Source organism: Schistocerca americana, chromosome 8 (genome assembly GCF_021461395.2).
Source record: "Schistocerca americana isolate TAMUIC-IGC-003095 chromosome 8, iqSchAmer2.1, whole genome shotgun sequence".
NCBI lineage: Eukaryota > Metazoa > Arthropoda > Insecta > Orthoptera > Acrididae > Schistocerca > Schistocerca americana.
The window spans coordinates 64,333,495-64,359,763 of NC_060126.1; the positions used below are offsets into that span (position 1 = coordinate 64,333,495).

Below are 26,269 nucleotides of genomic sequence, written 5' to 3' on the forward strand. Positions count from 1 at the left end.
AGTATCAGACATGGCGAAAAAATACTTTTTGCTGATGACAGCAACATAGTAATAACAGGTGAAAATCCAACACAACTGTCAGAAAGAGCAAACGAGGCTCTCAATGATGTCCACAACTGGTCATTAAAAAATAAAGTAACCCTGAATGTAAAGAAAACTAACTATATTAACTTCCAATTGAACAAAAAACACAATGCCACTAGAATAAAAGTTAATAATAATGAATTAGAATGTGTAACAAGTACCAAATTCTTAGGGATGAATGTAGACAGCCAACTGAAATGGACAAACCATGTCAACATTTTGGCAAAGAAATTATCCACAGCATGCTATGCTCTTAGAATCCTTGCAACCGGTATGCAATAATACCTGTCTTAAAATACCATATTACGGATATCTACACTCAGTTCTCAGCTATGGGATCATGTTTTGGGGAACAAGTGCCAGTAACATACAAACTGTGTTCAAAGTACAAAAAAGAGCCATAAGGATAATAACAAACAGCAACAACAGGGCCTACTGTCTAGAATTATTTAGAAAGCTAGGAGTTCTAACTGTTTCTTGTGAGTATATCTTTCAGAACATAATGTTCATTAAGAAAAATCTCAACATGTACAACACAAACAGCCTAATAACATGACCATGAAACAAGAGCTTGTCACCACCTCCATCTAGATAGAAAGAACAAGGCAAAGACGCAAAAAAGTATTTTTACAATGGGATAAAACTGTATAACAAATTACCACAAGAAATTAAAGAAATAAATGAGCCCCTCACTTTCAGACAAAAGCTTAAAAAACCTTTTTAGTAAGTAAAAGTTGTTATACTGTAAAAGAATATTTAAACGTAGATGTAACATATGACATTATCACCAAATATTATGTAATTATAAATTTGTGTATGACTATTTATAAAAACTACACAAAATATGAGACACCTGTTTCATTGTAAATGTAAATGTGTGCTCATGTGGTTGTAAACTGACGACATCCATACAATATTTATTGTTCCATGGATGAATAAATAAATAAATAAATAAAAATAAATAAACTAGGACCTGAACGATATGAGCTGTGAATAGCTGTGTTCTCTCTGATCCCAGCATTACCATTCAAGAATAGACATTGTACTATGGAATGGATGTGATCAGAGAAAACTTACACATAATCCTTGGAAGTAATACAACTTAGCAGTGTGTCCATGGAGCTCATGGAATACCATCACATGCTGCCCAAATCTCACCAGACCCCTACTATGCTTCACTGTTGGGACATAACTTGGTCAAAAGTTCAAAACAATGAGCAGTAAGATTCACCCCACCAAATACATCCTTCTCACTGCTCTATACTGTAGGTTTTATCATTGGGCACCACATTTTCCTGTTACAAACATTTGCATGACTGATGAGTGGTTTTGAAATTACAGTTCACTCAGCAGTTCCGTGCTTATGGAGTTCCCTTCATGATGTTTTGGCACTGACAGGGTTCACTAGTATGACATTCAGTTGTGTAAAAAACTTTTGCAACTGTCACCCTCTTATATGAAACTCCTGGCAGATTAAAACTGTGTGGCCGACCGAGACTCGAACTCGGGACCTTTGCCTTTTCGTGGGCAAGTGCTCTACCATCTGAGCTACCGAAGCACGACTCACGCCCAGTACTCACAGCTTTACTTCTGCCAGTATCTCATCTCCTACCTTCCAAACTTACAGAAGCCTCTCCTGAGAAAGTTGCAGAACTAGCACTCCTGAAATAAAGGATATTGCGGAGACATGGCTTAGCTACAGCCTGGGAGATGTTTCCAGAATGAGATTTTCACTCTTCAGGAGAGCTTCTGTAAAGTTTGGAAGGTAGGAGACGAGATACTGGCAGAAGTAAAGCTGTGAGTACCGGGTGTGAGTCATGCTTCGATAGCTCAGATGGTAGAGCACTTGCCCGCGAAAGGCAGAGATCCCGAGTTCGAGTCTCAGTCGGGCACACAGTTTTAATCTGCCAGGAAGTTTCTTATCAGCGCACACTCCGCTGCAGAGTGAATATCTCATTCTGGTCATCCTCTTATTTTCATCACAGTCCCTTCTCAGAGACTACCTGTCACAATCACTCAATGGACTGGACTCCGCATTCGGGAGGACGACGGTTCATCTACATCTGCACTCCGCGAGCCACCTTACGGTGTGTGGCGGAGGGTACTTATTGTACCACTATCTGATCCCCCTTCCCTGTTCCATTCACGAATTGTGCGTGGAAGAACGACTGCTTGTAAGTCTCCGTATTTGCTCTAATTTCTCGGATCTTTTCGTTGTGATCATTACGCGAGATATATGTGGGCGGTAGTAATATGTTGCCCATCTCTTCCCGGAATGTGCTCTCTCGTAATTTCGATAATAAACCTCTCCGTATTGCGTAACGCCTTTCTTGAAGTGTCCGCCACTGTAGCTTGTTCAGCATCTCCGTAACGCTCTCCGCGCTGACTAAATGTCCCCATGACGAATCGCGCTGCTTTTCGCTGGATCATGTCTATCTCTTCTATTAATCCAACCTGGTAAGGGTCCCATACTGATGAGCAATACTCAAGAATCGGACGAACAAGCGTTTTGTAAGCTACTTCTTTCGTCGATGAGTCACATTTTCTTAGAATTCTTCCTATGAATCCTCACCACCTGGCGCTCTGCTTTTCCCACTATTTGTTTTATGTGATCATTCCACTTCAGAGCGCTCCGGATAGTAACTCCTAAGTATTTTACAGTCGTTACCGCTTCCAATGATTTACCACCTATGGCATAATCGTACTGGAATGGATTTCTGCCCCTATGTATGCGCATTATATTACATTTATCTACGTTTAGGGGAAAGCTGCCAGCTGTCGCACCATGCATTAATCCTCTGCAGGTCCTCCTGGAGTACGTACGAGTCTTCTGATGTTGCTACTTTCTTGTAGACAACCGTGTCATCTGCAAATAGCCTCACGGAGCTACCGATGTTGTCAACTAAGTCATTTATGTATATTGTAAACAATAAAGGTCCTATCACGCTTCCCTGCGGTACTCCCGAAATTACCTCTACATCTGCAGATTTTGAACCGTTAAGAATGACATGTTGTGTTCTTTCTTCTAGGAAAATCCTGAATCCAATCACAAACCTGGTCCGATATTCCGTAAGCTCGTATTTTTTTTCACTAAACGTAAGTGCGGAACCGTATCAAATGCCTTCCTGAAGTCCAGGAATACGGCATCAATCTGCTCGCCAGTGTCTACGGCACTGTGAATTTCTTGGGCAAATAGGGCGAGCTGAGTTTCACATGATCTCTGTTTGCGGAATCCATGTTGGTTATGATGAAGGAGATTTGTATTATCTAAGAACGTCATAATACGAGAACACAAAACATGTTCCATTATTCTACAACAGATTGACGTAAGCGAAATAGGGCCTATAATTATTCGCATCTGATTTATGACCCTTCTTGAAAATGGGAACGACCTGCGCTTTCTTCCAGTCGCTAGGTACTTTACGTTCTTCCAGCGATCTACGATAAATTGCTGATAGAAAGGGGGCAAGTTCTTTAGCATAATCACTGTAGAATCTTAAGGGTATCTCGTCTGGTCCGGATGCTTTTCCGCTACTAAGTGATAGCAGTTGTTTTTCAATTCCGATATCGTTTATTTCAATATTTTCCATTTTGGCGTCCGTGCGACGGCTGAAGTCAGGGACCGTGTTACGATTTTCCGCAGTGAAACAGTTTCGGAACACTGAATTCAGTATTCTTCTGCCTTTCTTCGGTCGTCCTCTGTTTCGGTGCCATCGTGGTCAACGAGTGACTGAATAGGGGATTTAGATCCGCTTACCGATTTTACATATGACCAAAACTTTTTAGGGTTCTTGTTTAGATTGTTTGCCAATGTTTTTATGTTCGAATTCGTTGAATGCTTCTCTCATTGCTCTCTTTACGCTCTTTTTCGCTTCGTTCAGCTTTTCATCCTATCAGCTATGATTCGACTACTCTTAAACCTATGATGAAGCTTTCTTTGTTTCCGTAGTACCTTTCGTACATGATTGTTATACCACGGTGGATCTTTCCCCTCGCTTTGGACCTTAGTCGGTACGAACTTATCTAAGGCGTACTGGACGATGTTTCTGAATTTTTTCCATTTTGTTCCACATCCTCTTCCTCAGAAATGAACGTTTGATGGTGGTCACTCTGATATTCTGCGATTTGTGCCCTATCACTCTTGTTAAGCAAATATATTTTCCTTCCTTCTTGCATTTCTTATTACACTTGTAGTCATTGATGCAACCACTGACTTATGATCACTGATACCCTCTTCTACATTCACGGAGTCGAAAAGTTCCGGTCTATTTGTTGCTATGAGGTCTAAAACGTTAGCTTCACGAGTTGGTTCTCTAACTATCTGCTCGAAGTAATATCTCGGACAAGGCAGTCAGGATAATGTCACAAGAGTCTCTGTCCCTGGCTCCAGTTCTGATTGTGTGGGACTATCCCATTCTATACCTGGTAGATTTGAAGTCTCCCCCCTATTACAATAGTATGATCACGAAACTTCTTCACGACGTTCTGCAGGTTCTCTCTGAGGCGCTCAACTACTACGGTTGCTGATGCAGGTGGTCTATAGAAGCATCCGACTATCATATCTGACCCACCTTTGATACTTAACTTAACCCAGATTATTTCACATTCGCATTCGCTAATAACTTCACTGGATATTATTGAATTTCTTTACTGCTATAAATACTCCTCCACCATTGGCGTTTATCCTATCCTTGCGGTATATATTCCATTCTGTGTCTAGGATTTCGTTACTGTTCACTTCCGGTTTTAACCAACTTTCCGTTCCTAATACTATATGCGCACTATTTCCTTCAATAAGAGATACTAATTCAGGAACCTTGCCCTGGATACTCCCTGCAGTTTACCAATATTATGTTGACTTTTCCTGTTTTTGGTCTCTGAGGACGGACGTTCTTTATCAACGATGATAATGTCCTCTCTGGTAAGTCGTCAGGTATTTTATCGTTTCGCCCCACACGTACTCTGCTACCCTAGTAGCTGCTTCCGGTGTGTAGTGCTCCTGTTTTCTCCAGCCATCCTGATTTAGGTTTTCCGTGATTTCCCTAAATCGTTTCAGGCAAATGCCGGGATGGTTCCTTTGAAAGGGCACGGCCGATTTCCTTCCCAATCCTTCCCTAACCGGAGCTTGCGCTCCGTCTCTAATGACCTCGTTGTCGACGGGACGTTAAACACTAACCTAACCTAACCTAACTCAATGGACACTTTTGTCTGCATTGTGATTTGGTAGCTGATGTTTCTCTGCTTCATTATTATTTCTTTATTACTAGAACTGTGTCATTTACTAGTCATGACTGGACAGACTGCATCAAGATTACACACATATGAGGTTTCACAATTTTTCATATAATATATATAAGAAAATTGTTCACAATAAGGACATATACATAATAGATGAAAACAACATTATTTTGTCTAATCAGTTTGGTCAGTGTTGAAAAATTCTTCAGTAGAGCACAATGAATGTTGCTTTAAGTTCTGTGCAGTTTTCCTTTTGAGTAATCCTGGTGGCAGACATTGTGTTCCTCAATGCAGTGTGTCAAACATATTTAGAGTAACCACTGGAAAACTATCTTGTGTTCCAGACACTCAACAGATTGGTATCTCAATGTTCTTCTTCTTTTGTGTGTCATAATTATGTATTTCTTGCCTCACACAGAAAGCCTCTAGGTTTTCTTTTTCACTGATGAGACATAACCCCACATAACTGGCTAAAAATGGCCAATATTACTATCTAAGTGCATACATCCTTGCAGTGCTCCAGTCTTTTGCTTGATGTGAGACACTGATACCATTTTTTCTGTAGCATTGACAAGTCCTTGCAACCTGAAGAGCACCCCCCTAACAACAGGCCATAATCAATGTGGCTACGAAATACTGCATAATACACTGTTATAAAGTACAGATCAGTTAATATGCCCTTTAGTCTCTTCAGAAGTTATAGTTTGCTCTGAGTCATGATGCCCAGCAGCTTAACCGCCTCCACAATATCCTGGCATCCAACATCACTGAGGCTGCATATCAGATGATGTATTTTTCTTCATTCATTTTCATTTTATTTTTGATGAAGCACTCTTTGACGCTTTCAAAGAGCATATCTGTTGCTGCTTTACAAGGAACTTGTGCAGCAGTTTTTTCCTTTGTTAAAAATAATGGTGTCATCAGCAAACAGTAACATGCTGTTACATCCTGTATTATTGCCATAAATTAGAAACAGGAGAGGACCTATAAAGGTACCCTAGGGTACATCATGCTCCAATTTTTGTTCTTGAAGATATTTATTCATAGAATGATACTATCTGTTTCAGTTTTCAAGATAAGATTGAAGAGCTGCCAGAACAACACCTCCAGTACCATAACACTTTAGCTTATTATCAGTATCTTGTGTGACATGCAGTCAAATACCTCATTGAGATCACAGAGTGTCAGTGTCGCACTTTCTCTGACCTCAAGTCTCAGCCTAATTTTGATAATTAAGCCCAGCACTGCTGTGCTGTAAGCGTTGACATTCCCTTGTGAAGGCTATGCTGTGTGTCCTAGAAGAGTTTATTATTTTCACAGTGCAATGTAAGGGGGAAAAAAAGAAAAAAAAAGCCACGAATGAATTACGCAAATGTAATGGAAATCAGTAGATCTGATGTACATCTACAGACAAACAAATGATTACTGTCTCTAAAAAATTGGTCATTTATTCAAGAGAAAGAGGTTTACAAATTGAGCAACTCAATAACGTGTTGGCTCACTTCTGCCCCTTGTGCAAGCAGTTATTCAGTTCGACATTGATTGATAAGAGTTATTGGACGTCCTATTGAGGGATATCATGCCACATTCCGGCCAAATGACGTGATAGACTGTCAAAATCCCGAGATAGTTGGAAGCCCTGCCCATAATGTTCCAAATGTTCTCAATTGGGGAGAGATCCGGCGACCTTGCTGGCCAAGGTAGGGTTTTGCAAGCATGAAGACAAGCAATAGAAACTCTCACAGTGTGCGGGAGGGCATTTTCTTGCTGAAATGTAAGCTCAGGATGACTTGCCATGAAGGGCAATAAAACAGGGTGTAAAGTATTGTCGATGTGCTGCTGTGCCAACCAAACGGATCCTGCTGCGAAAAGATATGCCACCCCAGAGCATCATTTCCTTGCTGTAGGGTCGTATGGTTGGGGACAACCAGGTTAAAACCAACTGCTGTCCGGGGCGTCTCCAGACATATTTTCGAAATGATATCTCACTGACTAGGGTAGAATTGTCATAAGAGATGATAATTGCTCCACATTGAGCCCCAATGACCAGCATTTGGCGAATCCGGACTGACGAAAGCTGCTTGTAATACATGAAAACTCGTGCCGGACTGGGATTCGAATCCGGATTTCCCGCTTATCACGAGCAATAACTTGGGCTATCGGATCCCCCTCGAGGGCCAACCCAAACCTCCATATGTCACGAAGCTCCATAACCCCCGCACATTACGTGATTTCTGCGCAGGAGAAGGACAAGTATTATGTAGTCATTTTAGCCCGTCGAGGCATGGATACATCACTGTGTGTTTATACGAAATCTGTATCTTCACATTACACTGTATAAACACAGACATAGCAACCGTCAATAATGTGTTTGCGCTTCGGCACATTACTCCTCAATCGACTATCGCGAACTGTGAGGTGTTGTATCTGTGGTCATGAGAGCTTTGGATGAATACTAGCGTTAAGTTTGACCTGTGGTTATTTATGTCTTGTGACGAGAGGTGATAGTTAAGAGAAACCAAACGTTTGTGCGGTAATGATAGTAGTATGCCATTTTCCCGATGTTTGTAGTGGATAATTATCTTTGTATTGTTGTGTTATAAAATCAGCTGATATTTATTCGACGTGTAAGTGATGTTTTATGTTTGTCGACGTCCCGAATTTTTGTGGTTTGACGTGTGAAACTAATTCGTAGACAGAAATGGCGAAGGAAGAGATAGACGATCTCCTTCCTGACAAAGATGCTGCGAAAGGTTTTTACGCGAAATACGAACCAAAAGAAATTCTTGGAAAGTAAGCAGCTTATTAATTTATGTAGCGTTTTTTGTTGTGACAGAAGAGCAACAGATCTTGAGATTAGTATCATAATGTGGAACCTAAGTCCTGTGATGTTTATCTTATAGAGGCATCAGTTCTACAGTCAGAAGATGCATAGAAAAGGAAACTGGCATTGAATATGCGGCGAAAATAATCGACCTTAGCAGTGATTCGCATGATGGAGCAGATGGAAAAACTATGCTGGAAGCTACATTGGAAGAAATACACATTTTAAGAATGGTTTCTGGACATCCATATATCAGTATGACCAGACTTCGCCCTCTTTGCATGCTAGAGATAAATAGGCAGTAGCAACTTGACGTTATAGCTTTACTCTTAAAGTGTTACAAGTGCGAAACGTGTTTTGCTTTAGTCTTCATTCCATTTTGCTGCAGCTCTCCACACCATTCCATCCAATGCAAATCTCTTCATCTCTGCACAACTTCTGCAACTTAATCCTTGTAAATGTGCTTACTATATTCCAGCCTTAGTCTCCCTCTGCAATTTCTTACTCCACTACCAAACTGTTGATTCCTTGATGCCCCAGAATACATCCTACACACCATTCATCTAGTGCATGGGCAGAATACTTTCTGCCTTCCCCTCATGCTTTTACATGCATTTCAGAGTAAGAGTTCTATGCCATCCCCACAATGTATAAGGAATTGCTGTATCATTTAATATAACACAACACTGAATACAGCACAGTGGCTTCTATTTCACTAATTTCAAGTTCCTTCATAAATATTAGCTTGCTGTGGCTGGAGAAAAAGAACTCGCTGACAAGAGTCTTGAGACTTTCCCCAGTTTTGAAAACTAGCAGGTCTCAGAGCCCAAGCAAAAATGTGTATTTGTAAGTGATAATAAGTTTCTGTACAATGCCATTGGACTCATAATTAAAAGTTCACTTAATAACACTCAAGATACTAAATGTCAGGTCAACTGAACCTAGCGGTACTGTATGTTGGTTTCACCCCTTTTGACATAATGATAATGTGGCTTATGACATCATACACACACAAACAGGAAGAGAACAGAACACTAACAATCTTTGTTTGTTTATTCTTTTTTGGAATATAGATTCTGGAGACAGACTGATCTCTAGTGGAGCCCGATGTATAGGTCAATACAATTTGGTTGTGAGTCGACAAAGTTAACAAATGAGAATACAAAATATTAGTTGTTGTGATGTACTTGTCTGTATTGTAGATGGGGGCTTGATTAGGGTAAGAGGTGACATTTTAGTTGTGAGTTGGGGATGTGGTATCAAAGGCTTCATTTAAGTGGTGCAATTGCTTGTGTACCTTTGTGTACAATTTATGTGATGTTGCTGCTTGCATCACAATCCTCCTGACAATCTGATGGTGGTAATAAGTCAAACACTGGTAATTGTGAATTACATAGTAATTTGCAATCAAGATGGACATATATGGATAAAGTGCCAAATTTGATTGAGGACTCATTTATAAACTCTCTCTTCCATTGATTAATCTGAATAGCCACACAGTGAAAATGTTGACAAATATACTGTATGTTCTTTTAGTGTTCTCAACAAAATGTTTTTAATCAGGTAGTTTGTGCACTATGCCGATAAAGGGTGTCCTCTTCAGTTTTATATCTTTGAACGTAAGAATCATTTCCTTTATTGCTTCATTAGTGTGCACTCTTGCCACAGTAGACTTGCACCATTGCATTGTGACATGTAGTTTAGTCTATACCGGATTCCAGTTCCACATCGGTTGTTTCACTAGACTACTCACAAAGTCGTCAACTATAGTAACAAAAAGACAACATATTTTTAATTTCAAAGGATATTTTTCCTTAATAACTGATTTTAAGTTTCTCAGCCTCTCTTAAAGTGAAAACTGTCACATATGCAGATGATGATGGTGATAGAACATAAACAAAAAACATTATTTGTACTAACTTGAACTTTTCATTATACGCTGATAAGCGTAAACATTATGATATTGAATGTCATCTACCAGGGACTTTATGGTCATGTGACATGGGAAGGGTAATTGTATATGAGCCAGAGTAGATACAAATGGGGAATCCTTGTAGAGCAGTACAAGCCATAGGTGAGGAAACCCACTGATTTAAGCAACATTGAGAAGAGCCAGACTGCTGTGGCCCATGGTTTGGGAATGAGTGTCTTGGAAATTGTGTGTGTGTGTGTGTGTGTGTGTGTGTGTGTGTGTGTGTGTGTGTGTTTTCTACTTTAGAAGAAGGCCTTTTGGCCAAAAGCTCAGGTGTATAGCAAGCTAATCTTTTTGTGGCGCCTGTCTGCAACTCGTGTCCACCATATGGTGAGTAGCTGTCAATCCTTTTCATAATATTGTCATTATTCACTTCTGGATTTTCGATTGTTTGAATTTCTTGTTACCACCAGGCAGATCGTTATGTCCAGAATTGCTGTCATCTAGGTAAATAGACCTTTGGTAGGAATAGAAAGCACCATGACAACTGCAATTACATGATTATCACTGCAGACTGCCTGCATTCCTTCATGCTTGATATCTTCCCCAGTGGTAATTTCATCTTCCAGCAGGATAATTGTTCATGCCACGAGGCCAGAATTGTGATTCAGTGGTTTGAGAAGCATGATGGAGTACTCATGTTGATGGCTCGGCCACCAAATTCACCTCATATGGACACAATGGAATGCTATTGGGCACCAGCTCCATACCCACAAATTTGCCATAATTTAATGGAATAACTTGACTTTAATATGGACATCACATGCCACATTCCTCTGGAAAGTTACAAAGGACTTGTCGAATCCGTGCCATGCCAAATTGCTGCTGTATTATGTTTCAAAAGTGGGCCAACATGCTGTTAAGCAGTCAGTCATAATATAAGTGTAGAAGTTTCAAGAATGAAAGTTAATGGTGAAAATCTAAGTTATTGTAAAATATAAATGTGATACATTAAGCAATGAAGACTTGCCCTGTTTATAATCTGTTCTGTTTAAGATATGTTATGGGTGATAGGGAATGAGGCACTTATTCATTATCTTCAATAATTGCAGAATGAATATTTCATTCTGCATGAGATGTGCATAATTCCTAATAGATTATGTTAGAAACTATTGGGGTTTAAGAGTTTTAGCAAGAAATTAGAAAATCATACCTTAATTCAATGAGAAGGGAATTAAAGTGCGTTCATAAATTTAATGTGACTCATTTATATTTACAAGAAGTTATTTTCAAGGCATTCAAGCTATATCATAGACATAATAATGACTGAGCTTCAAACATAGTTTGTGAAACATTAGATGTCTGTATTAAGAATTTTTCCATTGCACAAATTTTAAAAATAGATATGACTAAGAATTAGAAAATACAAACAGAATCAAATTGCATAAATTTGGGGATGAAAATTAACCTCAATCTTGATTGAACAGTGTATTTTGTGTGGGCGATACCTCATAGCTTATAATAACTTGAGAAGTCATACGTCAACTCTGCCAAGAGCTGCTGATAAAATATTTTTGAGGACACATGAGCTACAATAACTGTTAAACAATCAAAACTATGATCACAAAAAGTATTAGAACACATTGATACATTTTCATGTAAAATCATGTATAACAGCATAATGGCAGTGTTCTTACTGTGTTGTGATTTTTTTATGGTGTTCCTACATAACTGAAACACTCAAATATAATACATTTGTGCACTATGACCTACCATCAGCAGTAAAATACATCATGTAGTCAATACATTTATGTTGTGTTAGCTCTAAAGCAATGTAAATACAGAAAACTGTGACACTTTTTTGAATCTGTTATTTATTCCACGAACCAGTTTTTGAACTTTTTCATGTTCATCTTCCGATGGTGTACAAGAGATTACATAGCTATTTCGGAGCATAATTCTGGGTGTTGGCTCTGTGATGAGAAGATGGAACATGCTTTAATGCATTCCACGAGTATTGTTTATATGTTGATTTGGATCCAGAATTTAATTTTGTGCTTACTGCAACAGCCTTTGTTGTTAATAGCCACCTGCTTGCTTCCTTTGTGATGGTCGATTGGTACCACATCACTCACTTTTACAGTATATGTATGCTTATACACTGTAATAACGAAACTTTTCCAGCATCCAGAATGTGCTGTACAGCTGATACTTGTTACAGAAAACTTCACACAAATATACTTTGCTTATAGATATTGTACGTTTTTGTTTTCATGTGTTAAAAGTTGATGTATTGGCAAATACTTCAATCAGAACTGTCATTATCAGGTTCTACCTTCTTGTGTAGATGTACTCTACATACTGATGATTGCACAGCTGATTTCTGTTTATAGGCTGATGCGAAGATAATAAAATATAGTATGCTGAGAGCCTATTGTTATCAGTCTTTATGCCAATAACCTAGGAACTTTTTTTTTCTTTTTTTCCCCCCTCCCTCCATATTAGTAAGCTATTACAGATTTTAAAAAGTGTAGTCACTCCGTATCAGTGCTACACTGTGTGCTACTATTGGTTCCAAGTAGTAGCTAAGTAATGAGAACTGAATCATCAGTTAACATAATACATTACACTTCTTGTAATGAAACTTATTTTCCTTCATATTGTCAGTCAACATCAGATAGGTATATATTCCCATAAGGAATATAGGATGAAGGTTTTATAGTAGTACATATTACAGCTTGAATGTAGCTCTGCTTGTTTCCTCATGAGCTCGTAAGTTCATTTGCACCCAACATGTACCTTTCAGTAGCATTGTGAAAACTGATTATAGCTCAGAGTTTATCTAGAACACAAATGTCCCATATATACTGTAGACATACAGGTCAGCTTGCTTATATTTTCCTATTACACGAAAAGAGGTTCATTATATCCATTTTCATTACAGGCATTGTAAATGCTAAGTGTGTAAAACCAAGTAGGCCTATATAAGCTGTTTTCCTACACCAGAATACACACATGTAGAGCTGTATTTAAGTGCACTTCATTAATGTTAATTCAGGTGTGTATCCTAATGTAATAATCCACACATTACTCCATTATATATGAAATATGGCTCATACATTTTATAAATGACTGTTACAAATGTAGATGTACAGTATAGATAGATAGTAATTTGCATGTTATGTACATCACAATTTTGACCTCTTGCTATGATGTGGAAAGAGTTTTACAAATAGTACACTTTCTCAGTGAAAAATATGACAGTTCATTAGTGCACACCAAACTAGCGCACAATGGAAATTATTCTGTGGAATGGAAGTCGCCGTCAAGCAAATATTATTTCTGTATTGGAAGTTGATTTTATTGTCTGTTAAATGCTATATATCATGGGGTAGGCACTTGAATACTTCACTCTGTTCTGTGCCACACAAAGCTGTAATGTTTATCACTTAAGGTATTGAGGTATTGTATGAATTTATAAATGTTACTGTTTCCAGAATGAGATTTTCACTGTGTGCCGGACCGAGGCTCTATTCTCTATTCTCCTCTTGTATAAACTATTTATCATCCAGTTTCACTTCCATACATGGCTACACTCCATACAAATCTTCCAGAAGAAACTTCCTGACACTTAAATATACACTCCTGGAAATGGAAAAAAGAACACATTGACACCGGTGTGTCAGACCCACCATACTTGCTCCGGACACTGCGAGAGGGCTGTACAAGCAATGATCGCACGCACGGCACAGCGGACACACCAGGAACCGCGGTGTTGGCCGCCGAATGGCGCTAGCTGCGCAGCATTTGTGCACCGCCGCCGTCAGTGTCAGCCAGTTTGCCGTGGCATACGGAGCTCCATCGCAGTCTTTAACACTGGTAGCATGCCGCGACAGCGTGGACGTGAACCGTATGTGCAGTTGACGGACTTTGAGCGAGGGCGTATAGTGGGCATGCGGGAGGCCGGGTGGACGTACCGCCAAATTGCTCAACACGTGGGGCGTGAGGTCTCCACAGTACATCGATGTTGTCGCCAGTGGTCGGCGGAAGGTGCATGTGCCCGTCGACCTGGGACCGGACCGCAGCGACGCACGGATGCACGCCAAGACCGTAGGATCCTACGCAGTGCCGTAGGGGACCGCACCACCACTTCCCAGCAAATTAGGGACACTGTTGCTCCTGGGGTATCGGCGAGGACCATTCGCAACCGTCTCCATGAAGCTGGGCTACGGTCCCGCACACCGTTAGGCTGTCTTCCGCTCACGCCCCAACATCGTGCAGCCCGCCTCCAGTGGTGTCGCGACAGGCGTGAATGGAGGGACGAATGGAGACGTGTCGTCTTCAGCGATGAGAGTCGCTTCTGCCTTGGTGCCAATGATGGTCGTATGCGTGTTTGGCGCCGTGCAGGTGAGCGCCACAATCAGGACTGCATACGACCGAGGCACACAGGGCCAACACCCGGCATCATGGTGTGGGGAGCGATCTCCTACACTGGCCGTACACCACTGGTGATCGTCGAGGGGACACTGAATAGTGCACGGTACATCCAAACCGTCATCGAACCCATCGTTCTACCATTCCTAGACCGGCAAGGGAACTTGCTGTTCCAACAGGACAATGCACGTCCGCATGTATCCCGTGCCACCCAACTTGCTCTAGAAGGTGTAAGTCAACTACCCTGGCCAGCAAGATCTCCGGATCTGTCCCCCATTGAGCATGTTTGGGACTGGATGAAGCGTCATCTCACGCGGTCTGCACGTCCAGCACGAACGCTGGTCCAACTGAGGTGCCAGGTGGAAATGGCATGGCAAGCTGTTCCACAGGACTACATCCAGCATCTCTACGATCGTCTCCATGGGAGAATAGCAGCCTGCATTGCTGCGAAAGGTGGATATACACTGTACTAGTGCCGACATTGTGCATGCTCTGTTGCCTGTGTCTATGTGCCTGTGGTTCTGTCAGTGTGATCATGTGATGTATCTGACCCCAGGAATGTGTCAATAAAGTTTCCCCTTCCTGGGACAATGAATTCACGGTGTTCTTATTTCAATTTCCAGGAGTGTATTCTAAATTTTAAGAAATTTCTCTTCTTCAGAAATGCCTTCCTTGCCGTAGCCAGACTACATTTTATATCCTCCACATTTCAACATTCATCAGTTATTTTGCTTCCCAAATAGCAAAACTCCTTTACTACTTTAAGTGTCTCATTTCCTAATCTAATTCCCTCAGCATCACCTGATTTAATTCTACTACATTCCATTATCCTCATTTTGCTTTTGTTGATGTTCATCTTATACCCTCCTTTCAAGGTACTGTCCATTCTGTTCAGCTGCTATTCCAGCTCCTTTGTTGTCTCTGACAGAATTACAATGTCATTGGCAAACCTCAAAGTCTTTCTTTCTTCTCCATGGATTTTAATTCCCACTCAAAATTTTTCTTTTGTTTCCTTTACTGCTTTCTCAATATACCAATTGAATAACATTGGTGATAGGCTACGACCCTGTCTCACTCCCTTCGCGCCCCTCGACTCTTATAACTGCCATCTGGTTTCTGTAAACATGGTAAATAGCCTTTCGCTCCCTGTATTTTACCCCTGCCGCCTTCAGAATTTGAAAGTGAGTATTCCAGTCAACACTGTCAAATGCTTTCTCTAGGTCCACAGATGCTGGAAATGTAGGTTTGCCTTTCCTTAATTTGTCTTCTAAAATAAGTCGTAGGGTCAGTTTTGCCTCGCATATTCCAATTTCTAAGGAATCCAAACTGATCTTCCCCAAAGTCAGCTTCTACCAGTTTCTTCATTCGTCTGTAAAGAATTCGTGTTAGTATTATTCAACTGTGACTTATTAAACTGATAGTTCGGTAGTTTTCACACCTGTCAGCACCTCCTTTCTTTGGAGTTGTAATTATTATATTCTTCTTGAAGTCTGAGAGTATTTCGCCTGTCTTGTACATCTTGCTCACCAGGTGGAAGAGTTTTGTCATGGCTGGCTCTCCCAAGCCTATCGATACTTCTAATGTAATGTTATCTACTCCTGGGGCCTTGTTTCAACTTTGGTCTTTCAGTGCTCTTTCAAATTCCTCATGCAGTATTATATCTCCAATTTCATCTTTATCTACATCCTCTTCAATTTTCATCAAGTACATCACCCTTGTATAGACCCTCTATATACTCCTTCCACCTTTCTGCTTTCCCTTCTTTGCTTTGGGCTGATCTTCCATCTGAGCTCTTGATATTCATACGTGGGGGTTCTCTTTTCTCCAAATGTCTCTTTAAGTTTCTTGTAGGCAGTGTCTATCTTAACCCTAGTGATATTTGCTTCTACATCCTTACATTTGTCTTCTAGACATCCCTGCTTAGCCGTTTTGCACTTACTGTCGATCTTATTTTTGAGACATTTGTATATTCATTTCCACCTGCTTCATTTACTGCATTTTTTATATTTTCTCTTTTCACCAATTAAATTCAATATCTCTTCTGTTACGATTGGATTTCTACTAGCCATCTTCTTGTTACATTCTTGATCCTCTGCTGCCCGCCCCCCTCCACCCTCCCCCCCCTCCACCCCCCACCACCCCGGGTTATAATAGGCCCGAGGTATTCCTGCCTGTTATAAGAGGTGACTAAAAGGAGTCTCATACATTTCAGCCTTTATGTGATGGTCCCCTGTAGGGTTCAAAATTTTCCTGAAGAGTGAGCCAATTGGGGAAGGGCGCCTTACATGGTGCATAGTGTCCATCATGCGCTGAGCCCTCTCGCATCCTTTGTCAACGTGGATCTGCACCTCCTCTCATTCTCCAGCTATTGGGTGAGGTCACCCTCCTGGGGTGTGTTTTCCTCTATCCTCTGTGCAGTAACACTTTCTGTGCTGTCGACGATAATGGACTTCTTAGCTCATTTACTCCTGATATCCAGCACAGTAGCCAGTACATTGTGGTGGGGCTGCCGTGTACCCTGTTGGTTGTAGCCCCCTGACAACACAGAGATCGCTCTGCTGATGCCTGCGCCGTTAAGTCCCCACGTATGCCAAGGAGTAGATCCCTGTAACCCTGGGCCATCGGGACTCCTGGCAATGGCCATTCTGCCAGGTGGCCTTTGCTGCGGGTGGGTGCACCCTTCGGGAGAGCCCCTGGCCGGAGTGGGTGACATTAGGACGAATGACACGCTATGAACTGTAGTACGTCATCTCTTGCTGGTGTTCAAACACCAGCAGTCTCTAAGCGGTCAAGGTCTAACTTCAGTGCTAAGGAAGGCTGTGAAGCTTATTCACACAAGTACCTTGTATGTACAAGAGTTGATGGGGAATCTTTCTTGTCAATGAAACCTCAGTTTTTTGTGGAGCATTTAGAGGACAAGCTTGGGGAGGTGGAGGGCTCGTCCAAAATGCAGCAAGGGTTGGTCTTGGTCGAAACAGCATCCTCTGCCCAGTCACAGGCACTACTCACCTGTGACAAGCTGGTGGATGTTTCTGTTTCCATCACACCCTGTAAGAGCTTATATATGGTCCAGGGTATCATATTTCACAGGAATCTTCTTTTGCAGTCTGATGACGAGCTGTTCGCCAATTTAGAGCTGCAATGTGTCCGTTTCTTCCGGCACGTCCACCAGGGTCAGAGGGATAATCAGGTTGCCACTGGTGCCTTCATCTTGGCCTTTGAGGGTGACTACCCGAGAAGGTCAAGGTGATTGTCTACCGGTGTGACATAAATCCATATGTCCCTCCCATGATGCAGTGCTTTAAGTGCTGGAAGTTTGGCTGTATGTCTTCCTGCTGTACTTCCAGCATCACCTGTCAGGATTGTGGACGTCCTTCACATCCCAATATTCCAAGTTCCCCACCTCCCATCTGTGTCAACTGTGGAGAGCACCATTCGCCTTGCTTGCCAGACTGCAGGATTCTCCAGAAAGAAAGAAAAATAATGGAATACAAGACCCTGGACTGACTGACCTACACTGAGGCTAAGAGAAAATATGAGAGACTACATCCTGCGCATATGACGTCAACCTACGCTGCTATGACAACAGTTCTACCATCTTTCATTCCGCCGCGTACAATTGGCTCTCAGAGCCCCTTTGATGGTGGGGGGCACTTCCCTCCCAGTTGCTCCTGCACAACCTACTTCAGGAGCAACACCTCCAACCATCAGGGACACCAGCTGGAGAAGTGTAAGTCTTCTTCTGCTCCTCTTGGGTCACTCCCTTCCCAGGTTCCTACCAGTGGAAAAGCTGACACCCGCCAGTGGCTGAAGCAACCGCAGGCAGCTGGTCATAGGGCTTTACAGTACTCCTCAGCCCCTGAGACTGAATTAGTGAAGCCTTCCTAGCTGGAAAAACCTTAGAAGCAGCGACAGAAACCTAAATAGAAAAAGACCCTAAGAACCAAGGCACTGCGGTGGCACATCACCGCTACCTATAAGCTCTGTGTCCGAGGATGATGTGGAGATTCTGGTGTCCACTGAGGACCAAGATCTCACTGGGCCCTCGGACACAATGTATGTCGATCGCACAGGTACTCATCTGGTGGCAGCCGGTGACCCTGAGGCGTAGACTGACTCATTGAGTGTTTCGTGCCTTCCCAGTCTCATGATCACGTAACCCTCCAGTGGAATTGCGGCAGTTTTTTCCACCACCTGGCTGAGCTATGGTAACCATTAAGCTTTTCACCTGCTTTCTGCATTGCCCTCCTGGTTTCCGGCAATGCGGACCCCTGCCCTCCATGGCTATAAGGGCACAGAGTGTCAGATGGAGTTTGCATCTACGTCCTGAACTCAGTATGTAGTGAACCTGTGCCCCTTCAAACCCCTCTTGAGGCTGTGACTGTCAGGATACAGATGACCAGGAAATAACTGTCTGCAATGTATATCTTCCTCCAGATGGTGCAGTACCCCTGAACGTATTGGCTGTACTGATTGATCAACTCCCTAAACCTTTCCTACTTTTGGGAGATTTTAACGTGCATAACCCCTTGTGGGGTTGCGCCATGCTTGCTGGCCAAGGTAGGGTGTTTGAAAATTTACTGTCACAATTCGACCTCTGCCTCGTAAATACAGGTGCCCCCCACACATTTCAATGTGGCACGTGGCACATATTCAGCCATTGATCTCTCAGTTTGCAGTCTTGGCCTTCTCCCATCTATCCACTGGAGAGCACATGACGACCTGTGTGGTAGTGACCACTTCCCCATCTACCTGTCACTTCCGCGGCATCATGCCTACAGATTCCTACCCAGTTGGGCTTTAAACAAAGCAGACTGGGAAGCCTTCACCTCTGCTGTCACTGCTGAATCTCCCCCACATGGTGCTATCGATGTTGTTGTTAAGCAGGTCAGTACAACGATCGTTTCTGTGGCAGAAAACGCAATCCCTCGTTCTTTAGGGTGCCCCCGGCGAAAGACAGTCCCTTGGTGGTTGCCGGAAGTTGTGAGCTCTACAGCCACATATGCGGCACCCTCTCCTAGAGCAACTAATAGCCTTTAACCGGCCCGGTGCCCATGTTCGCCAGCTTATAAAATGACTGAAAGAAGAGTTGGAAGAGGTACGTGTCGACCGTTGGGTGCCGTACGTCACCTTCCCAAGTGTGGACAAAGATCAAACGTCTTTTTGGGTACCAGACCCCAACAGGTGTCCTTGGCATTAACATCAATGGCGTGTTATCTGCTGAGGCAAATGCAGTTGCCGAGCACTGTGCTAGAGTCTCTGTGTCAGAGAACTACCCCCCCCCAGCCTTTCACACTCTCGAGTGGCGGATGGAAAGCAAAGTCCTCTCGTTCACCACCCACCTCAGTGAACCCTATAACGCCCCATTTACAGAGTGGGAACTCCTCAGCGCCCTTGCACATTGCCCCGACACAGCTCCTGGGCCGGATAGGACCCACAGTCAGATGATTAAACATCTCTCGTCTCACAACAAGCGACATCCCCTTATCATCTTCAACCTAATCTGGTGCGATGGTGTCTTTCCATCGCAATGGTGGGAGATCACATCATTCCTGTGCTCAAACCTGGTCAAAACCTGCTTGATGTGGGTAGCTACTGGCCCATCAGCCTCCCCAACTTTCTTTGTAAGCTGCTGGAATGTGTGATGGTTTGGCGGTTGGGTAGGGCCCTGGAGTCACGTGGCCTACTGACTTGTTGTCAGGGTGGCTTCCGCAAGGGTTACTCTACCACTGATAATCTTGCATCCCTCGAGTCTGCCATCCGAACAAACTTTTCCAGACGTCAACATCTGGTTGCTGTCATTTTTGATATAAGTAAAACATACAATTCGACCTGGCGACATCATACCCTTGCCATATAGTATGAGTGGGGTCTCCAGGGCCCACTTCTGATTTTTATCCAAAATTTCCTGTCACTCCATACTTTCCATGTCCCAGTTGGTGCCTCCCGTAGTTCCCTCCCGTATTCAGGAGAATGGCGTTCTGCAGGGCTCTGTATTGAGTGTGTGTCTGTTTTTAGTGGCTATTAACGGTCTAGTAGCAGCTGTAGGGCCGTCGATCTCACCTTCTCTGTATGCAGATGACTTCTGCATTTCGTACTGCTCCTCCAGTACTGGTGTTGCTGAGCGGCACCTACAGGGAGCCATTCACAAGGCACAGTCATGGGCTCTAGCCCACAGCTTCCAGTTTTCAGCTGCAAAGTCGTGTGTCATGCATTTCTGTCGGAGTCGCACTGTTCATCTAGAACCAAAACTTTACATTAATGACGATCCACTCACTGTAGTGGAGACATATCGATTCTTAGGACTGGTTTTAGATGCCTGGTTGACTTCGCTACCTCACCTTCATCAGCCTAAGCGGAAGAGCTGGCAGCAGCTCAGTGTCCTCTGCTGCCTGAGCAACACCAACTGGGGTGCAGATCGCTCTACACTGCTGCAGCTGTACAGAGCCCTTGTTCAGTACCGCCTTGACTATGGAAGTATGATTTTGCGGTTCAGCGGCGCCCTCAGCGTTGCGTTTACTCGACCCAGTGCATCACTGTGGCGATCACCTAGTGACGGAAGCTTTTGGAATGAGTCCAGTGGGAGTCGGAGTCCCTCCATTGAAGGTTAGACATGCACAACTGTTCACCAGTTACGTTGCACATGTTCATAGTTCTCCTGCACTTCCGAATTACTGTTTCCTTTACCCAACCATGGCAGTTCATCTCCCGCATCGGCGGCCCAGGTCAGGGCTTACAATTGCGGTTTGCGTCCGGTCCCTTCTGTCTAAACCGGAGTCCTTCCCGTTACCATCTCTCCTCGCAGCCCATTCTCATACACCTCCATGGTATACACCTAGGCTGCAGAGTCTTCTGGACCTTTTGCATGGCCCTAAGGACTCCGTTAACCCTGCGGCTCTCCGCTATCACTTCCTCTCGATTCTCAGCATGTACCAGGGCTATGAAGTGGTTTACACCGACGGGTCGATGGCTGATGGTCATGTAGGCTTTGCTGCATATGTTCATGGAGGACGTATTGAACAGCACTCCTTGCCAGATGGCTGTAGTGTTTTCACTGCAAGGCTACCGGCCATGTCTCGTGCTCTTGAGCACATCTGCTCATGCCATGGCGAGTCGTTTCTCCTCTGTACTGACTCCTTGAATAGTCTTCAAGCTATTGACCAGTGTTACCCTTGCCATCCTTAGGTAGCATCCATTCAGGAGTCCATCTATGCCCTGGAATGGTCCCGTCATTCAGTGGTGTTTGTGTGGACCCCAGGACACGTTGGGATCCCAGGCAATGAACTTGCCAACAGGCTGGCCAGACAGGCTATGCGAAAACTGCTTTTGGAGATGGGCGTCTCCTAAACTGACCTGCGTTCTGTCTTAAGCCGCAGCGTTTTTCGGCTTTGGGAGACTGAATGGTGTAACAGTATGCACAACAAATTGTGTGTCATTAAGGAGACTACGACTGTGTGGAAGTTTTCCAAGCAGTCCTCTCACAGGGAATCAGTTGTCATCTGCCGACTTCGCATTGGCCATATATGGCTAACGCATGGTTACCTCCTCCATTGCAAGGACCTACCTCGGTGTCACTGTGGTTCACAAATGACAGTTGTCCACCTCTTGTTGCATTGCCCACTTTTAGCCACTCTGCGGCGGACTTTTAACTATCCCAGCACCCTACCTTCGGTGTTGGGCGACTATGCCTCAACAGTAGCTTTAATTATACGTCTTATTCGTGAGGGTGGGTTTTATCATTTGATCTAAGTTTTAGCACATTTCCTTTGTCCCTCTGTGTCCTCCACCCTAGTCCTTTTAGTGTTGCGGTTTTAATGTGTTTTGCAGAGTGGCTGGCTTCTCCGTTTTATTCTCGTGGTCAGCCAGCCATGGTAATCTGCCCTCTTGTTTTGATGTCTTCTACATGTTTCTTGCGTGTCTCTGTAGTTTTCTTGTCCGATTTTGTCGATTTTAGTGTTTGTTGCCCTTCTGTCATTCTTGTGGTGTTCTTTATTTGAGCTGTGTTTTGTATGTCTCGATTATTTTACTCCCACCCTTGTGGAATTATTTTAATCAAAACGAGGGTCCAATGACCTAGCAGTTTGGTCCCTCCCCCCTTTTTTAAACCAACCACCCAATCTCTGTTGCCTTCACTATTTCATCTCTCAAAGCTACTCATTCCTCTTCTACTGTATATCTTTCCCCTTTTCTTGTCAATTGTTCCCTAATGCTCTCTCTGAAACTCTCTACAGCCTCTGGTTTCTTCAGTTTATCCAGGTGTCATCTCCATAAATTCTCGCCTTTTTGCAGTTTCTTCAGTTTTAATCTACAATTCATAACCAGTCAATTGTGGTCAGAGTCCACATCTGCCCCCTGGAAATGTCTTACAATTTAAAACCTGGTTCGTAAATATCTGTCTTACCATTATATAATCTACCTGAAATCATCCAGTGTCTCCAGGCCTCTTCCACATACACAATCTTCTTTCATGATTCTTAAATCAAGTTGACTGTGATTAAGTTCTGCGCTGTGCAAAATTCTACCAGGCAGCTTCCTGTTTCATTCCTTACGCGCAGTCCATATTCACCTACTTCTTTTCCTTTTCCTACTATCGAATTCCTGTCCCCAATGAATATTAAATTTTCATCTCCCTTATCTATCTTAATAATTTCTTTTATCGCATCATACATTTCTTCAATCTCTTCATCTGCAGAGCTAGTTGTCATATAAACTTGTACTGCTGTTATAGGTGTGGGCTTCATGTCTATCTTGGCTACTATAATGCATTCACTATGCTTTTCGTAGTAGTTTATCCACGTTCGTATTTTTTTATTCATTAGTAACCTACTCCTGCATTATCCTTCTTTGATTTTATATTCACCTGATCAGAAGTCTTGTTCCTCCTGCCACCAAACTTCACTAATTCCCACTACATTTAACTTTAACCTAACCATTTCTCTTTTTACTTTTTCCAACTACCTGCACAATTAAGTGATCTGACATTCCACGCTCTGATTCATAGAACTCCAGTTTTGTTTCTGCTGATAATGACATCATCCTGAGTAGTCCCCGCCAGTAGATCCGAATAGGGGACTATTTTACCCAAGAGGACGCCGTCATCATTTAAACATACAGTAAAGCTGCATGTCCTCGGAAGAAATTACGACTGCAGTTACCCTTGCTTTAAGGCGTTCACAGTGCTAGTACAGCAAGGCCGTTTTGGTTATTTATTGATTTATTAATTTATTTACACGTCAAGTTCCGTAGGACCAAATTGAGAAGCAAATCTCCAAGGTCATGGATCGTGTCAGTACAAGAAATTACAACATAAAAGTAATAACAGATAAAAATAAAATGTTTATGAACCTGAAAAAAGTCAATCCATAACTTTAAGTAAATGCCATCAACAATACAACAAGAATAAGCTTAATTTTCAAGGAACTCCTTAACAAAATAGAAGGAGCTCAATTTTCAAGGAACTCTTCAACAGAATAGAAGGAGTGACCCATGACTAAACTCTTCAGTCTCGATTTGAAAGTGCGTGGATTACAGCTGTGATTTTTTAATTAGAGTGGTAGCTTATAGGAAATGGATTCAGCAGTATACTGTACACATTTCTGCACAAGAGGTAAGGAAGTCCGATCCAAATGCAGGTTTGATTTCTGCCGAGTATTAACTGAGTGAAATCTTCTTATTCTTGGGAATAAGCTAATATTGTTAACAAGAAATGACAGTAAGGAATATATATATTGAGAGACCAATGTCAAAATACCCAGACACATGAGCAGGAGTCAACAAGAGGTTCGTGAACTTACACCACTTATTGCCCGAACCGTCCATTTCTGAGCCAAAAATATCCTTTTAGAATGGGAAGATTTACCCCAAAATATAATACCATATGACATAAGCGAATGAAAATAAGCAAAGTAGATTAATTTTCGTATTGAACGATCACTCACTTCAGATACCATTTGAATAGTAAAGATGGCAGCATTAAGCCTTTGAACAAGATCCTGAACGTGAGCTTTCCAGGTCAGTTTTCTATCTATCTGAACACCTAGAAATTAGAACTGTTCAGTTTCACTAATCATGTGCCCATTCTGTGAAATTAAAATGTCAGGTTTTGTTGAACTGTGTGTTAGAAACTGTAAGAACTGAATCTTACTGTGATTTAGCATTAGTTTATTTTCTCAAGCCATGAACTTAGGTCATGAGCTGCAGTACTTGAAACCGAGCCAGTGTTGCACTCAACATCCGTTACTACCAAGTGTCATCAGCAAACAGAAAAATTTTATAGTTACTCGTAATGCTAGAGGGCATATCATTTATATAAATAAGAAACAGGAATGGCCCTAGCACTGATCCCTGGGGCACCCCCCACTTGACCGTACCCACTCAGACCCCACATCACAGCCATTCTCAACATTGTGAATAATGACCTTTTGCTGTCTGTTGCTTAAGTAAGAGGCAAACCAATTGTGAGCTACTCCCCATATTCCATAATGGTCCAACTTCTGGAGCAATATTTTGTGATCAACACAATCAAACGCCTTAGTGAAATCAAAAAATATGCCTAGTGTGCAAATCCGTTTGCTTAACCCATCCAGTACATCACAGAGAATAGAGAATATAGCATTTTCAGTTGTTAAATGCCTTCTAAAGTCAAACTGTACATTTGATAGCAATTCGTGTGGTATAAAATGATGAATTATCCTTACATACACAGCCTTTTCAATAACTTAAGCAAACACTGATGGCATAGAAATAGGTCCAAAAGTATCTACTTGATCCCTTTCTCCCTTTTTATAAAGCGGCTTTACTACTGAGTACTTTAATTGTTCAGGAAACTGACCATCCCTAAAGGAAAAATTACAAATATGGCTAAATACAGGGTTAATTTGTGCATCACAGTACTTTAATATTCTGCTAGGCACTCCATCATAACCATGAGAGTCCTTAGTCTTCAGTGATTTAATTATTGACTCAATCTTCCCCTTGTCTGTATCACAGAGGAGTATTTCAGATATCAATCTAAGAAAGGCGTTTGCCAAGAGTTATATGATTCCCTGTAGAAACTAAATTTTTATTCAACTCACTAACAGTGCTCAGAAAATGATTGTTAATTATTGTACATATATCTAATTTATCAGTAACAGAAATATTTTTTCTACTTTATATCATCGACCTTGTGCTGCTGACCAGACACTTCTTTCACAATTGACCATATGGTTTTAATTTTATCCTGTGAATTAGCTATTCTATTTGCATACCACATACTCTTTGCCTTCCTAATAACACTTTTAAGCACCTTATAATACTGCTTGCAGTGGGCTACTGTAGTTGTATTGTGACTACTTCTAATATTTTGATATACTTCCCACTTTGTTCTACATGATATCCTTATCCCACTAGTTAGCCATCTGGGCTGCCTATTACTGCTAATACCCCGTTTAGTGTGTTGTAATGGAAAGAGCATGATAAATGTATTAAGGAAAGCATTGTATTTATCATCTATGTTATCAGCACTATAAACATCCTGCCACTCTTGTTCCATGACAAGGTTTAAAAAACTTTCTATCGCTATTGGATTAACTTTCCTACATAGTTTATAATTATATGTGACATTTGTTTGAGTACAAAAGTGCTGTAGTGTTAAAATATGTGCATCATGGCCTGAAAGGCCATTCACCCTTTTACTAACGGAATGCCTGTCTCGTAGTGAAGAATGAATGAAAATATTGTCTATGGCTGTGTTGTTGTTCCCCTGCACCCTAGTTGGAAAAAAACACAGTATGCAT

The 26,269-nt window shown here is 42.1% G+C and overlaps 1 protein-coding gene across 4 annotated transcripts in view; it reads left to right on the top strand.

The window, feature by feature from the left end:
• Nucleotides 1-7,779: 7,779 nt before the first annotated feature.
• LOC124625795 (phosphorylase b kinase gamma catalytic chain, skeletal muscle/heart isoform) overlaps nt 7,780-26,269 on the top strand; it is a 137,489-nt gene continuing 118,999 nt past the window's right edge. Inside the window, exons 1-3 of one of the 4 annotated variants that reach the window (XM_047149244.1) lie at nt 7,800-7,855; nt 8,018-8,115; nt 8,226-8,401. In XM_047149244.1, the coding sequence (XP_047005200.1) occupies nt 8,024-8,115; nt 8,226-8,401 (268 nt within the window). In that variant the 5' untranslated portion in view covers nt 7,800-7,855; nt 8,018-8,023. Of the gene's footprint in view, nt 8,116-8,225; nt 8,402-26,269 lie in introns of all 4 variants that reach the window. The other 3 variants (XM_047149245.1, XM_047149243.1, XM_047149246.1) reach the window with 3 other exon arrangements.